Genomic DNA, 17,107 nt, shown 5'->3' on the forward strand with positions numbered 1-17,107 from the left:
GATATTCGAAGTTCAAATCCCGGAGGGGTATCCGAATTTGTTATGGTAATTTGATCTACTGAATTCTTTTAATCGGGTTTTCTACCTTGTGCTTCCCTACGGGTGCGGGACAGTGGTGAAAATAAGACACTACTTGTCTTCTGCCTGGATTTAGCAACATTGTAAATTCGTGGATTTCGCGAATAATCATCAAAAGGTGAAAATCTATGATTGTTTATTTATTTATTTTTTTTTTGTTGTTCGTCCTGATGGGCGTGGCACAAGCTTCGAAAACCGCCACGCTTTGCACGTGTGCTCCAGTAAGGCGAAGAAAGTTGCTTTGGTTTGCATTCCTCAGGACATTTCATATTTATCCGGAGGAGTTACGGTTAAGTGTAGAAACTTCTCGACTATTATTTTATAATCTATAATATACTTTTGTTCAGTGATGCTTCGTCACTTAACAGTGTATAAATATTATTCGTTATAAATAATATCCTATATTGAAAACGGATATTTGTTAATAATTATCTATGCTCATGAATGAATTTATGATAATAAGTATAATATTAATTAAATATATAAATCACGAGCGTTTCTTGCTAATATATAATTAAAAATGCATAGATAAAGGCAAGATAGTCAGTTATTATGGCGTACGCAGAAATGCCTAGTGTTTTAACAAGGAAATTATTAAGGAAATTATAAGGAAATTATCAAGGAAATTATTCTTTCAACTTACTTTCAAATATTTTAATTAATTAAAAAAATTTAATTTAACGCTAATTTCTAAGTAATCGCTCTTAATTAATTTTTTTTATTAATGGTAATGAAAATAAAAATTCATTTAAATTAATGCATATTTCATTACAATAATTTCAAACTTGAACGTATTGAGAACTTACGTTGTAAAAAGGATTTTAATTGATTTAAATTGCATCAATCAATCTTTTTTACTAAAAGTTTTTATGTTAAAACGCCTTGCATGTTTTATCTGGCCATCAAATCATGATAATATTAGGTGTATAAAAGAAATTAAAATTACGTACTTAGTGACATTCAGGAAGCTTTCTGAGATTTTAGTCAGATAATAATGATGTGTCGAACAAAATCCAAATGCTTTTGTGCTTAGTATTTTGACGCAAATTGATACAGCAAGACTTGTTCCTTCTTGAAAGTTAGTACTTACGCAAGGTTCATCAAGTCCTATTAATGCATTGTGCGTGAGAGAATCTATGATTAACTTTAGGCCGCGCATCTGTAAATATTTAGAAAGTATAAAGCAATTAATTATTTATGGGTTGCCTTGAAATATTAGATTTATAATTAATTGGCCACAATAATTTCTAACCATGCAGTACTATAAACTAGAGAAAACTATCTATGCAGTACTATAAACTAGAGAATATATGCAGTACTATAAACTAAAGAAAACTATCTTAAGCGTCCATTTGCTGCTCTATAAGTAAAGCAAGCATGCACGTTTCGCTTTTTATATGAGGCACTCGCCTATATTCTAAACTTAGATGAAATACATTTAAAAAATGGTAGAAAATGGCTTAGACATAAAGCTGTCTTTATGGTGAATAGTAAGTACAAATAGACTTAAATGGATTAACAGATTTCGTGAAAATTGAGAAGACGTATGGGGGTATTGAGCAAAAGAGTATGTACAAATAGTTTGAATGGTCAAGATCCCGTTCGAATGGGAGAATGTCGGCGAGAAGTCGATTACAAATTTTTATGCGATTTTGAGGTCACAATGACTTTATGGCTTTTATTCAGCCGGATATTATTCAGCCTGATTGACATATCGCAAAAATCTAGTATATTGCATATATAATTTATGTGGTGAGTTTCGGTAAAAAAATGTGGCTGTTGGCTCTCAGGGCCAGCCGATAAAAGTAAATACCTAAATATGTGTGTTGTAGACTTCGTTTTTTTCTTATTTTTAAATAGGTAAAATAATCAAAAAATGAATATCCCCTTTTCACGTAAAAATGTCAAAATTTCTGTAAGCATGCTTCCATCGTCCAAATCAACGCATGTCATAATGACATGAGTCCATAAAATAAAAAAGTTATCACGTAGAAACTTTTAATTACATAATGTAGTGAAAATTCCAATATGCGGTATATAGCTTTAGGTGCACATACATATCTGGTGGAGAGATGTTATGATATTTTATCATATTTATATGTATCGTTATTTTCGTTTACATTGTCTTCTTTACCTGGATTATGTTCATTTACAAGTTTCACAAGAGCTGTATCAGGACCTTTATGAAAATATTCAAACCATCAGGATTATGATGGGTTTGATTGACACACACACACGCGCGCACACACACACACACACACATATATGACTCTGAATCCTCTGGCGCTGCGTTCTTAATCTAGTCTGACTTGGCCTATAGGCCGTAAACATTTTTCAGTATTATATACTCTGATACTAAATGTGCAATACGGATAGGTCTATGACCAAACCTCACGTGTACAGCGTAAAGATAGAAAGGTTTATTGTGATATTTAATATCACTAAATGTGATTTTTTGTGATGGTATTTTGACCAAAGTATTATTTTAATCTGTGTAGGACAAACACTTTTACCTTCAAAATGCTGTAAATATATTATTATATTCTCTTTTTGTTAGTTTGAATGAGACCCAGTATTATATGATCTCAACGAATTGTATTGTTTTTTACTTTGAGCAAAATAAAGATCTATCTATCTACCTATCTATCTATCTCTCTCTCTTACTCAACTCACGCGCTTACACCGTCGCGACCCGCTGAACAGAATTCGAGCTCAACCTGAGTAAGTTTAACTTACAGGTCGAACAAAAGACGCTGGCTTCCGGCTGCTTACGGCTCTGTCTTGGCGCTGCTCGTCCCGTCTTCTTCCTCGCCTCGTCTACTTCCTTGCCTCTTTTTCTTCTGTACCTCCCGGTCCAGGACTGGCTCCGCGTCAATGGGTCGATCTCCTCACCGTCCTCGTCGCCGTGGCCTGGAATGGATGCGAGATGGTCGTCTTCTTTCTCTCGTCTCTTCGCTCTCCTTCACACTACCACACACCCTCACTTTCGCTCGACTCCACGTATCACACACGCAAACGCGCTCTCTCGAATAATCACGATTTCACACCTCAAATTCGCGATGTACAGAAAAAACTCGTACGACTGTTACACCGACGTGCGTCTTGGGCAACCCGCTTACACACGCTACAATTTTCTGCGAATTCTCCGGACGCAGCCAGAGTTACAAGGATTCCGCGAACACTCTTACACTCTGTTTCTTCTTCTTCTCCTCGAACTTGCTGCTTGCATTAATCCTCCGGCTTTCTAGACTCCTAACCAACAACACTCGCACCGAAAAGCAGAGAAACACACACGAGTTAGCAACAATTCGCGCTCACGACACAAATCACGCCGAAGGACACGGCGCACGACGAGTCGCCTCCTCGCAGATTTTTATCAATTACATCGTCCCAACGTACATTCTAAATCGAAACACTTTTCGCGAAACTAATAGATTTTATTTGTTTCTTCATAACAAATGATTTTAATTGTTTCGAACCGGCAGTCAAATGTTTAGTAATCTTAGAGATGCTTTTGCGTTCGACTTCCTGTAATATTATAATAAAGTGATGTTGATTACTTTTTGGCATTACTCTTAATTCTCCTGGGGACAAGTTATGTAATCGCGGTAGCTTAACTTGATCTGCCAAGAGTCGTGCTCTCTGATCACAAGGCTCGTTCGTAGAAGATAAGAAGTAAAGATAGTTATCTCACCGCACAGACAATTGTTCACGACTCTCTGCAAAAATTTTACCGTAGCCCTTGCGACGTTTCTGAAGATAACTATCTAAATTCATTTCTTCACGCGCGGAATCATCGAAAACGTTAGTTTCTTTATTTATGGATAATTCATTGTCGTTAATATTTTCGGTTTCGATATTTTCTGAATCACCAGGCTCTTGCAAAACTTCTTCCCCGTTTGGAAAATCATTAACTATCTCGCTTAACTTAGAGTTTGCTCTCGTTTTCCTACTTTGCTTATCTCTTTATTACTTTTTTCTATCCCAACCTTCCCCCTAAGTTCCTTTGTCCCTCCGGTTTTATTGGTAATTTTTCTCCGAATGTCTCGATTGTCCGGCCTACTCAATTTTCCTGCACGTGATCGTGTCATTCGACCCGTCGTTATTCCGTCCGTCTCGGGTGCACTGGTCTGTGGAGTCTCTCGCATAAATGTTTCGACGTTAATGTCCGCGTTTTCAATAATATGCATTACTGATTCTGTAGTTTCATCTATCGGATTCCGAGAAAGAGCGTTAGCATTAAGATTGATTTGACCTGTTTATATATTATGTCAAAATTATAATCAAATAACTTTAATCTCCATCCTGTTGCACGTGAGTCTGGATCGCGAGAATCCTTCCACCAGCATAACGGCTGATGATCCGTACAAATTGTAAATTTAGTGCCCATCAAATAATGTCTAAAATGTGGAATACCGAAAACCATTGCTAATACTTCTCTGGACTACGTGTCGTAACGAGTTTCTGAGTCATTTAATACTCGAGACGCATACGCGATCGGGCGGTCTAGGCCTATAGTGCCTTGAGAAAGTACTGCCCCGACGCAGGTCAAACTGCTGCCAGCGATGGCGTTGTCGACGTTGGCACCCCCGTTACCGACCCCCTTCCATAGCTCAGAGTGAGCATCGGTAAATTACTTTATCGACCTGGGATGCTATGGATAATTTGGAATAGGATTTGTAGGATTAAAGGTTAAGATTAATAAATAAATACATCAAAATATTAATTTTTATTTTACTTTATTCAAAAAAAAGATAGGTACATAAAACATTATTTGTAAATACATATATGTATATATATATATATATATATATATATATATATATATATATATACACAGGGTGAGTCATTTTAATCTTTAATCTCAATTATCTCGTTGGAAAAGCATGCCAGCGAAAAATGTACGAATGCGTTCGATCATATTATCTCGCGTTGTTGGCCTTTGAGCATAAACAACATTCTTAAGATATCCCCATAAGTAAAAATCGGGAGGGGTTAAATCAGGTGAACGAGGGGGCCAGGCAACTGGGCCACCTCGCCCAATCCACCTGCCATTGTAGCGGGTGTTTAAATAATCACGAACAATGCGTGTATAATGTGGTGGTGCTCCATCTAATTGGATCCACATTCTTAGCCTTGTGGCTAGGTCTACATTTTCTAGTAATTTAGGTAAAATGTCTCGAAGTAATCTCAAAAAGTTTACCCCATTCACGTTCTCTTCAAAGAAATAAGGACCAATCAAATAGCTATTGATGATTCCACACCAGACCATAACACTCCAGCGGTGTTGATTGTCTATGAGCCTGAACCAATGAGGATTTTCATCTGACCAATAATGGCAATTATGTCTATTCAATTCTCCAGTGTTTTTGAATTTTGATTCATCTGAAAAAAGAACGTGCCTGAAAAAGTCTTGATCTTGTTGAATCATTCGTATTGCCCATCGACAAAAACGTACTCGCAAAATCATATCATTTGGAGGTGTTGTGTTAATGTTATGTGATAAGGATGATATCTTCTCGCTCTCAATATTCGGGATGCTGTTGATTGAGGTATAGCTATTTCTCTTTCTATTTGTCGAGTACTAATGTGAGGATCAAGATGAATAATCGCTAGAATGGTAATAACACGAGGATCGTTTTCGTCGTATTCATGAAGACGGCGTTGACGAACAAAAGCTCCATTTCGAGCTCTCTGAGTTAAGGTTTGAATAGTAACATTACTTGGGTGTCTCCTATTGGGATAGCGTTCAGCATAAAGTCTGGCAGCTGCTGCATAATTATTTCGACTTTCTCCCAAAATCATGATCATATCAACGATTTCGTTGGGACCATAATCAGCCATGATCAAAATCAAAATAATTTGTTACAGACCAGTAAACAGGGAAACAGATTTTTTTCAATAATAATTATCGATTTACAAGAAGTAAAAAACACGATTAAGCTTTTCTGCACTAAATTGCTATCTACATAACTGTTAAGAGTAGTTCACTCTCAAAAATTGACACTAATACAAAATAATGGAATGACTTAACTACATCAAGAATTTTGAAAATTGACACTAATACAAAATAATGGAATGACTTTGAAAATTTTTGAAAACTGAAAAAATTACGAAAATTTTAGAAAATATTGAAAATTTTTTCATTTTTGAACGCATGTCACTCTCTTTTCATTTATGGGGCTAAAAGTAGGGGTTTCCATTTCAAAAAATCAACTTGACCTTGAAATGCCCTTGAAGATCCTGTTTAACGACAGGGTCAAGATGACCATTCGTCAGCCGGGGAGAAAACTGAAAACTTTTGTGGGTAACATTTTCTCCTTGAATGCATTCGAGTTCAGCTAACCAGTTGTACTGTTATCGGCATGACCAATGACCTTGACCATTGAATTCAAGGTCAAGGCAAGGTCATATAAAATTTCCCGCTCTTTCCATTTCTGGTGCCAAAAGTAGGGGTTTCTATTTGAAAAAATCGACTTGACCTTCAAATGACCTTGAAGGTCACGCTCAATGACATTGTCAAGGTCATCATCAGATAGCCAGGGAAAAATCCTAAAACTTTTAACCGAAACTTTTTTCGCTGGCATGCTTTGCCAACGAGATAATTGAGATTAAAGATTAAAATGACTCACCCTGTATATATAATAGCGCTAGAACCGTTAGAGTACATTATAAACTTATGTGAATCTAATAGTAATTAAATTGTGATTTATAAATTGAATAATATGCAATCTTAAGCTAAAAATTATAAATAGCGTTAGAACCGTTAGAGTACATTATAAACTTATGTGAATCCGATAGTAATTAAATTGTGATTTATAAATTGAATAATACTGTGTATGTAAGATGTTACCTTTTACCCAAACAATCACGTTTCTTGTCGGTGATAAGTCGAGAAGGCTGGAGTAAACTTCAGCTACCTTGTCATACGGAAGGTCACCATCGTTCCATTTTAACCCATGGAAAGAATACATTGCTCGGCAAGTTGTAGCAACAGTGCGGTGGTTGAAACATTGCTAGTTGAGCTACTGCTGCTGGCTCGTTGGGATCAATGTAGGCCAACTCCTTGATTATATATTGACCGTTTTGTCCCTTGAATCCCTGAGTATCAACAATCAAATCCATTTTATCTATGAAAATATTACTTATTATTAAGAATAAATTTATATATGAAATAATAAAATATTTAAAATATACTTACAAATGCTACAGCAAGCTTTCTCAACTAATGTAATGTAGAGCACAGTATACTGCTTGAGTACACTCGAAAATGAGTATACAAATACGGAACAGAGGACTGCTTAAATATACTCGAAATTTGTACCCCTTCCACTAAAAAAGCTTCTCAAGCTCAATTCATTCACGCTTGCAACGTGCAACGTCTCTTTTCTTCGGACGGTATCAGCTACCCTCTCTCTCATACGTTTAAATGCGTTTCCCATAGTCCCCACTCTGGCGTATTTTCGGTGCATTGATTCTCTATAGCGCGCTCGGTGCAGCCGAAACAGCTAGATCCTAGGATTTTTTCCACTACCCCGTCTCTCGTACTTTTAAATGCGTTTCCCATAGTCCCCACTCTAGCGTATTTTCACTGCATCGATTCTCTACAGCCCACGCAATGCAGTCGAAAAAAGCTAGCTCCTCGAATTTTCCCTCTACCCTCTTTCTCATACTTTTAAATGCGTTCCCCATAGTCCCCACTCTAGCGTATTTTCGATGTGTCGATTCTCTACAACCTACGCGGTGGAGTCGAAACAGCTAGATCCTCGCAGTTTTCTTTGAGCACATACAGCTACCCTCTCTCTCGTACTTTTAAATGCGTTTCCCATAGTCCCCACTCTAGCGTATTTTCACTGTACCGATTTCCTATAGCGTGCGGTGCAGCTAGAGATTCTTTGCAGGACCAAATATTTGTGTAATGCGTTTTATATTATGAAAATTACCCCCACTCTTTCAGCTATTATATTATTTAAACCAAATTGCGGACGATATGTATTTCAGTTGTGTGAAGTTGTTTTGCTGCACAGATTATTATCATTAATTTATTAGTTTAATTGGAGGAAGCATCTTAAAATAGAAAGCTGAGACTTTACTGGTATAAATAACATTAATTTTACCTTAAATTTAAAAAAATTGAAGGAAAGAAACACTTGTAGGAAAAGCAGCGCGTCAAAGAATTCTACCCTATAGCTTCAGATTTCTTGAGTTTTCCCATCCCTCGAACTGATACTGCTAGTTTATGCGACAATTTTTGCTTCCACATGCAGCGTCGCGTCAGAGAAACCTACCCTGTAGTCTCACATTTCTCGAGTCACTCACATTCCTCGAGCTGATAAGGTTACTTTATTTGATAATTATTGCTTTCACGTGTGCAGAAGGAAGCTCTTCGGGCACACTTGCTGACCCGTGGTACCATTCGAATCCAAGCTCTCAGTGCAGTAACATCGTGTATTGGTGTCAGTGATTGCATAGATTAAAAAAGTTTTTAAAAATACTTAAATTTTAAGAATTTCTGTTTATTAAAGTGTGCGCAAATAAAAAGTGCAAATAATAAAGCGAGTACTATAACGTGTGCTGAAAATTACAAGATCATCTTCATGGAGAATAAAGTGAGTTAATTCTTTTTTTTTCATTATCTATTCAGTGTATCTCTCTCTCTCTCTCTCTCTCTCTCTCTCTCTCTCTCTCTCTCTCTCTCTCTCTCTCATATATATACTAGTCAGACTGCTCTTGTGCAGACGTTCTCTCTCTCTTTCACGCACACACTCAAGCTCTCAGATACATTTCTCAACTAATGATTTTCATAAACACAACAGTGTCATATTATACTATTAAGTATTTATTTATTTATTTTACTGTGAACGTGAAACAACCCTATCTATTAATCTATTTATCTCTCTCGCTACTATATCATAAGCTTCATCTGTTTCTTCTATGCAATATTGATACATTAACCAATTTCATTCTTAATTTATTGCAGAATAGCTTGACCTATACATTAGGATTGGATTTCCTCCTGAAGGATGATGTAATGCTAAATAATGAAATTGGAATTATAGACATGGTAAGTTTATGAAAATTTTTAGTATATGACAATACTAGTGGTATCACTCGTACTTTACTGTATAGTGTTTTACCACTCGGCGCTCTCTCTCTCTCTCTCTCTCTCTCTCACACACACACACACACACACACGCATATCAGTTTTTTTATGTTTGCATTCATATCAGCAACATCAGCAACATCCTCAATTAGATGATATGATTACTCTTGATGAAATACTTGGAAACGACTGCATGAATAAGGAGGAACTATCAGCGATGTACGAAGAGTTAGCTGTATCATTGGAGAACGAGTATCAAATAAATGAATTCGAAGAATATCAGCAACAAAAACAACAACAAATAGAAGAGCAAAACAAACAACGACAAGAATAGGAAAAGCATGTTGAGACGACAGATTTGACTGAGTCTCAAGTTGAATTAGTTCAAGTTATGCCATCAGTCAACATCCTCCAAACAAGTGATGTTATAAAACTCATTGAAGTTATATTAAAAATAATGCCAATATTACAACAAAATGTTGAAATAGTTAAACAGTATCATCATGATACTATAAATGAATTGAGAAATCTATCACAGCAATTCGAAAACTTTTCCAAAACCTTTTCGACATGAATGCAACCTCAGCAGCAAATGAAAAGAAAGAAAACGGCAAATGCTGAAGAAAAAGAAGTGAATTCTAAAAAAAAGAAAATTGTAAAAAAACCTAAGAAAGAGCCAGTAAATGCAACTATTTCTAAACAAGTATTGGAAGAGTTGCAAAAATTAAATGTAATAAATAATGAAAATATTTGTAAAGTAAAAAAGAATATTAAAAAATAAATTTTAATAAAATATTTGTAATTTTTTTAAATTATTTTTTCCTCTGACTACCACCACTACTCGAGTGCAAATAATCCTCTCTCCCTCTCTCTCATGCATAGCGTTCTGCAGGATACAGTCCTCGTACTCACTCTAGATACACACACACGCACGCACACTCACACGCACACACACACGCGCGCGCCCACACACAAACATACACACACCATTATTAACGACCGCTCTTACACTCAAGATCATTCGAATTTCTTTTACGTTAGTCACATTCATGCAGTCGCATCCGCAGGTGTCCAGTAGACCTCTGTTTTACCACTTGGACCAATCGTTTCTCTCTTACGCTAGTGACACAGCATCTCTCTCTCTCTCTCTCCCTCTCTCTCTCACGCTAGTGACAGACATATCTCTCATACACACACACACATTGACACTGCTCTTGTATAGAAGAATCTTACGCTGCCAATCATTTGCGGTATCTAGTAGGTTCCTGTTTTACCAACTTGTTCTCTTACATTATATATAGCTCTCTATATTAAATGTTTTATAATTTTTTAAAAATATATATATCAAACATTTATTGTCGTATAAATTAAAGTATTATAATTTTTATTTGTTACAAGTAGATATCAACTTCAGTAAATGGCGTATATTATGGATGAATGCTTACAGCAAGTTAAGCTGTTAGAAGAGGTTGAAAAAATATTATTTTCCACTACTGCTGCAGTCGATTTATCCACCATAACACGATGGAAAAACCACTTTCTTCTATCAATAAAGACTTTTCAGAAGGTTTTAAGGAATAACAAACTTTCAGTTGCACAAAAACAAAGTATCTTATGTACTTTAGCAAAAGTAGAATGTATGAAGGCTAGACTTGAAGTTATGGCTAAAAGAAAAAGTGGTGCTGGAGTACAGGTAATAAAGAAGAAGAAGAAGCAGACTATCACTGATCGTATGCGTTGGATTGATATGGACAACGCTTTTAAAAATCGCATGAGGACTGTGGTTATCGCAAATTTAACACATATTGATGTACTTATAAACAAATATAAACAAACATATAAACAAATTTAATCCAATGCGTGTCGGTAGCTCTTATATACCATTACCAGCATTCATAGAGAAAAGGAAAGCATGCATAAATGTTAAAAATTATGATAACAAATGCTTTATATGGGCAATTTTATCTGCATCATATCCTGTAAACCGTAAAAATCATCCCAATAGATTGAGTAATTACATTAAATATGAAAACACCTTGGGTATGAAAGGTATTGAATTTACTGTGTCATTGAAAAAAATACCAAATTTCGAGAAGCAAAATACTACAATCTCAATAAATGTATTTGGCTTAGACAATAAAAATGTAGTGCCTCTGTATATAACATCATGTAAAAAGAGTAATCATATTAATCTTCTTTTACTCATGAATGATAATTTAGATGATGATGAGTTTGCAACAAAATCACCTTATGTATACATAAAACAGCTATTACGTTTGCTTAGTAATGATTTAAGAAAAAATGGTAGAAAACTATTAGTATGTGATAGATGTTTAAATTTTTTTTACACAGAAGATAATTTAACTAAGCGTGAAGAATACCGTAAAAAGTTGAATAACTGTAAAATAAGACTTCCTACTGAAAATAATAATATTATAATGTTCAAAAATCATTGCTATAATGAAAAGTTACCGTTTATAATATATGCAGACTGTGGGTGTTTATTAAAACCGATAAGACAAGATGTGAAAACTAACACTCGACCAGTACAGAGTCATGAAATTTATAGTATAGGATACTATCTTAAATGCAGCTATAATGACTCTTTATCAAGATATGACTTTTATAGAGGTCGTGAAGCATCAAAGTAGTTTGCCGAACAGTTAAAAAATATTGAAGAAAAAATAAGTGCTTTATATGCGAATCCTTTACTTATGCCTGTTCTATCTCAAGCTGAAGTAACAGATTATTATAATTCAAAAACATGTCATATTTGTAAAAAGAAATTTAAATAATGATGTCAAGGTACGCGATCACTGTCATCTTACTGGAAAATATCGAGGACCTGCACATACTACATGTAATCTAAACTATCAAGACTCGAAAATGTACCAGTGGTGTTTCATAATTTAAGTGGCTATGACACTCACTTTATTATATCCGATATATCAAATCATTTTCCAGGACAGATTGATCTACTACCTCTGACAAAGGAAAAATATATTTCATTCACAAAACATGTAGAGTATAGTAAAATTAAATTTAGATTTTTAGATTCATTTCGGTTCATACCTTCTTCTTTGGAAAAATTGGTATCATATCTACAGGACTATAAAATTATTAATAAAGAATTTAATCATTATAGCAGAGAACAAGTTGATCTATTAACGAGAAAAGGTGTTTTACCTTATGAGTATATAAGCTCATGGGAAAAGCTAGAAGAGTGTAAATTACCTGAAAAAGATGATTTTTATAGTATGCTTAATGATTCACATATATTTGATAGAGATTATGAACATGCACAAAATGTGTGGAAAACATTTAATGTTAAAAAACAAGGTGAATATTCTGACCTTTATATGAAAACTGACGTCTTGTTACTAGCAGATGTTTTTGCAAATTTTCGAGACCAAAGTATACAAGTCTATGGTCTCGACCCTGCTCACTATTATACTACTCCAGGCTTTTCCTGGGATGTAATGCTTAAACATACAGGTGTACAATTAAAACTTTTAACAGATATTGATATAGTACTTTTTATAGAGCGTGGAATCCGAGGTGGTTTAAGTCAGTGTTCAAATCGGTATGCAGCAGCCAATGATAAGTATATGCTTCAAAAGTATAATAAAGATAAAGAAAATGAATATTTAATTTATTTATATGCGAATAATTTGTATGGATTCGGACTTTCACAATGTCTTCCATACGATGAATTTGAGTGGTTTGAAAATTTCGATTTATTTTCTATCGCATCAGATGCTTCTCATGGTTATATTTTAGAGGTTGATTTAGATTATCCTAGTGAAATACATGATGAGCATAATGACTTACCGTTTTGTCCGGAACATGCAAAACCTCAGGGTTCTAAGCAAGAGAAACTTTTAGCTACACTTCATCCTAAAAGAAATTATTCACTATGTAGCTCTAAAACAGGCTCTCTCAAATGGTCTTCGACTCATTAAAATACATAAAATTCTGAGATTCAAGCAGTCTCCATGGCTCAAATCATACATTAATTTGAACACTAGTATGAGAGCAGTAGCAAAAAATGAATTTGAAACCAATTTTTTCAAGTTGATGAATAATGCAGTATTTGGCAAGACTATGGAAAATGTAAGAAAAAGAGTTTCAGTCAAGCTTATGAGTAAATATGATGGAAGATATGGCGTAGAAGCTCAAATTTCAAAGCCAAACTTTCACAGTAGTTCAATATTTAATGAAAATTTAGTTGCCATACAGTTAAATTAGACTGACATATAAATATAAATATAATACACTTATAAATAAACCAATCTATGTTGGTCTCACAGTTCTAGATCTCTCCAAGACACTGATGTATGATTTTCATTATAATTATATGCGACAAGTGTATAAAGATGATTGTAAATTATTGTATACAGATACTGATAGCTTGATCTATGCTATTAAATGTGACGATTTTTATGAAGATATGAAAATAAATATTTACATGTTCGATACTTCAGATTATTCTGCAGATAATATATTTGACATGCCACGTGTTAATAAGAAAATTGTTGGACTCATGAAGGATGAGTGTAATGGTCAGATTCTCACTGAATTTGTTGGATTGAGAAGCAAAATGTACAGTACACGTGTTAATAATCAAGATAGTATGAAAAAAATCAAAGGTATTAAGGCTTCAGTTGTAAAGAAAACCATTGAATTTAGTGACTACTTGAACTGTCTACAAAATTCATGCATACAGAGTCGAGAGCAGTATGCTATAAGATCAAAACTTCATAACGTCGAGACCATTGGACAGAGAAAAATTGCTCGTAGTCCTTATGATGATAAAAGATTCCTTCAAGAGAACAGTACAGATACACTTGCCTGGGGGCATTACCAAATACGACGACAACAACAACAACAACAAAATGGGTAAGTTCAAATTATAACTATACGTTTTACGCAAAATTCAATTTAGAAACGTTTAATTCCAGCAAAGAGAAGTGTGTACGATTCAAGGAAGAGCCTACCATTCACTTGATGTATACATGGAGATTTGCGCATCATCAAGCTCGATGTGGGAAGTAGGAGGAGGCTGCACGTGATCGAGAACGTTTCAGACGAAGAATTGTGCAGACAAATGAAATTATAATGCCAGTACTTTTGAAAAAATTGAAGGAAATGTAAAATAAATGAACAATAAATAGTTATTTAATCATAATTTATTTGTATGTGTTTACATATCATTCTTATTTATCCAACTATTGTGAGTATTTTCAAAACCTAACCATTTTACATAAACTCTATTACCACTTTTTTTCAAAACTTTCTCAATCAAATAGATATCTGAATATTTAGTTTTGAGAAGTTCTTCCTCATAGAATCCTCCAGCTATTGGCTTGTCTTGATAGTCCTTTAGATGATAAGTGTAGGGCTTCATAGGTGAAACTCGGGTTATTGTAAAGACTTCGGTTGACCAATTGGGTGTATAGCATTTGTCGAAAACCTCCTTGTTTCTACTCACACGAACTTTATCACCAATTTTATATTTAGCTCGCTTAAACAGATTTCTACTGTTCAGCTTTCTAATTCGATTAAAAATGTGATTAACTTTGTCTCTATTCACTTCTGCAGGCTTCATTCCTATTGTTCGATGACGACTATTATTATACTGCGAAGTTAAATCATGTAAGATATCCAACCATTTGTAAGTGCCACGCAAACTAAATAACTTCCACATCTTGCTTTTTAGAGTGCGATTAAAACGTTCACAAATTGATGCCTTAAGATTACTGTAGGTAGAGTATAGATGAATTTTATAACTTTTCATTAGTTTGTCAAAATCTTTATTGTAAAATTCTTTTCCACGATCTGTTTGCAATTCTTGGGCACTCCTTTTTGCAATAGTATTGATTTCATCGCTTGAGTTACACATTTTCCAGTTTTTTGTTTCACTGGCACAGTCCAAGCATACTTTGAGAATACATCAATAACTGTGAGCAGGTACTTAAACCCTTTATTTTGCTTGGCATATGGAATCATTTCAACAAGATCTACTTGCCAAGTTTCATCGATATTTTTGCTGAGAAAAGAACGACGTGGATAATTACGTCGAGCAGGTTTATGAAGTTCCTCCAATAGTCCTGCTTTCATTATGATTTACAGGTTTATTTATTCTAGAATCCAAGATTTGTAATTTCTCTTGCATATCTGATAGTTTGGAGTATATCCTAGAAAATTCAGCCTCAATATTTAAAATTTTGTCATTCACTACACTCTCCAATTCCTGCACAATTATTTCAGCTTTTTGTTTAATCATCTTTTTCACAGACTTTAAATTTACTGCACCATCTCGATCCGTAGCATCTCCAACATTACACAGTTTTTGGTTCTCTAAATCAAAATTTACATCACTGGTTAGCTTGAATCCTAGTCCAGGTGGTCCTCGAGATGCGTCTGCATGGATCAGTTGACGTCCAAACACATCGATGCTCATTTTGATACTGAGTCAATAATTTCAGCTTCACGAAGCTCCTCAATGATTGATTGTATTTCATTAATGTGATTGTTATTACCTGCACTTGTTTCAGCTAAAAGTAATCTTAAACGATCGTCAAGCTCGTTTGGATCATCCCAATAAATGTAATCGATATGTGTATTATTATTATTATTATTACGAACAATCTTATATTGCAAAGCGTCAGAGAGTCCTTTACCACTTTTACTCCGCGGAATCTTGAGAATTTTACTTACAAAATCAGTATATTTCTTACTTGAATTTTCACGAATACTCTCGTTTGCTTTATAGTATTTTTTATGTGCATTTGTATCTTTTAAAATTTTAGCATAATTTTTCTCATCAATATCAGTGATTAAAGTATCATCAGGATATTTCTTAAACAGTACCTCAACTAGTCCAGTAGCTTTTTCATACTCTTTATTACCAACGATAATTTTATCTTTTTTAAAACTTATAGGACTGTCTCCATTCATCAATGAATCATCACGCATTTTGTGCACACCATACACTGTATCCAATGTTTGTGTTTGTCCATTAAGCAGCAATTGAATATTTTCATCTACATTACCGCTCCTCACTGTTTGTTCATGTTCTGAAATATCTGAAAAATCTTCGATATCATGCTGATCTGACTCAAAAGCTGATTCTCCAAGATCATCGTCAGGATCATCAACGTTATTATTGTCAATGTAGTCGTCGTCGTCGTTGTAGGCATCGTCATCATTTTTTTTAATCGGTCTCAATTTTCTCTTCTTTCTCTTTTCCATTTTAATAGCTGGTGGCAAATTTGTTTCTTGTTTTATTCTATGCTCACTTACATCGATTAGCTTTTGTAGAGGTTTCAAAATCGGTTTGAACGAATCATTCAAACTTTTTTCCGCTTCTAATTTATTAAATTTTAATAAATCATACTTTCTTTTCACAGCGTTTCGAGCTTTCTCAACTTAACGTAGGACTGCAGTTTGTTGATTAAAATCAGACATCTTGATAGTTTAGAGTCTCACAACTGAATGCTAAATTTCTCCCGTATTCTGTATATTTATTACAAACTGATCAAAACCTTTTCTGTAGCGACCATCATGAATATGACGATCTTTGTCTATGACGAGAAAACTATGATTGCCATCATTCCAGCACATAGAGCAAATATCTTTGAAACGTTGATATGTCATATCCGTATTAACGTGATCGTTGTAAACATGTTTCAAATTCATATCATCTTGACGAAAAATTACTAACAAATTGACGTTGTCACGCACTAAATGTTTCGGTACTTGTGCATATGACTGACACAAGTAAAAGCAATCCACACTTTTATGTCTACCCATACAGTAAAAAGCTTTGACATTATCCTGTTTTTCACAAGCGATATCATCAAAGACAAAAATTGAATTGGGTCGAGCTTCATCAGGTGATACGACAAGATCGTGTTCACCGAA

The 17,107-nt window shown here is 34.6% G+C and overlaps 1 protein-coding gene across 1 annotated transcript in view; it reads right to left on the reverse strand.

Annotated features, from left to right (window-relative positions):
- Nucleotides 1-17,107, reverse strand: part of Msh4 (mutS homolog 4) — a 462,579-nt gene that overhangs the window by 56,571 nt on the left and 388,901 nt on the right. The window contains 1 exon segment of the mRNA NM_001159771.1: nt 1,029-1,237. Coding sequence (NP_001153243.1) covers nt 1,029-1,237 — 209 coding nt within the window.

The sequence above is a fragment of the Nasonia vitripennis genome, assembly GCF_009193385.2.
Source record: "Nasonia vitripennis strain AsymCx chromosome 5 unlocalized genomic scaffold, Nvit_psr_1.1 chr5_random0002, whole genome shotgun sequence".
Lineage (NCBI taxonomy): Eukaryota > Metazoa > Arthropoda > Insecta > Hymenoptera > Pteromalidae > Nasonia > Nasonia vitripennis.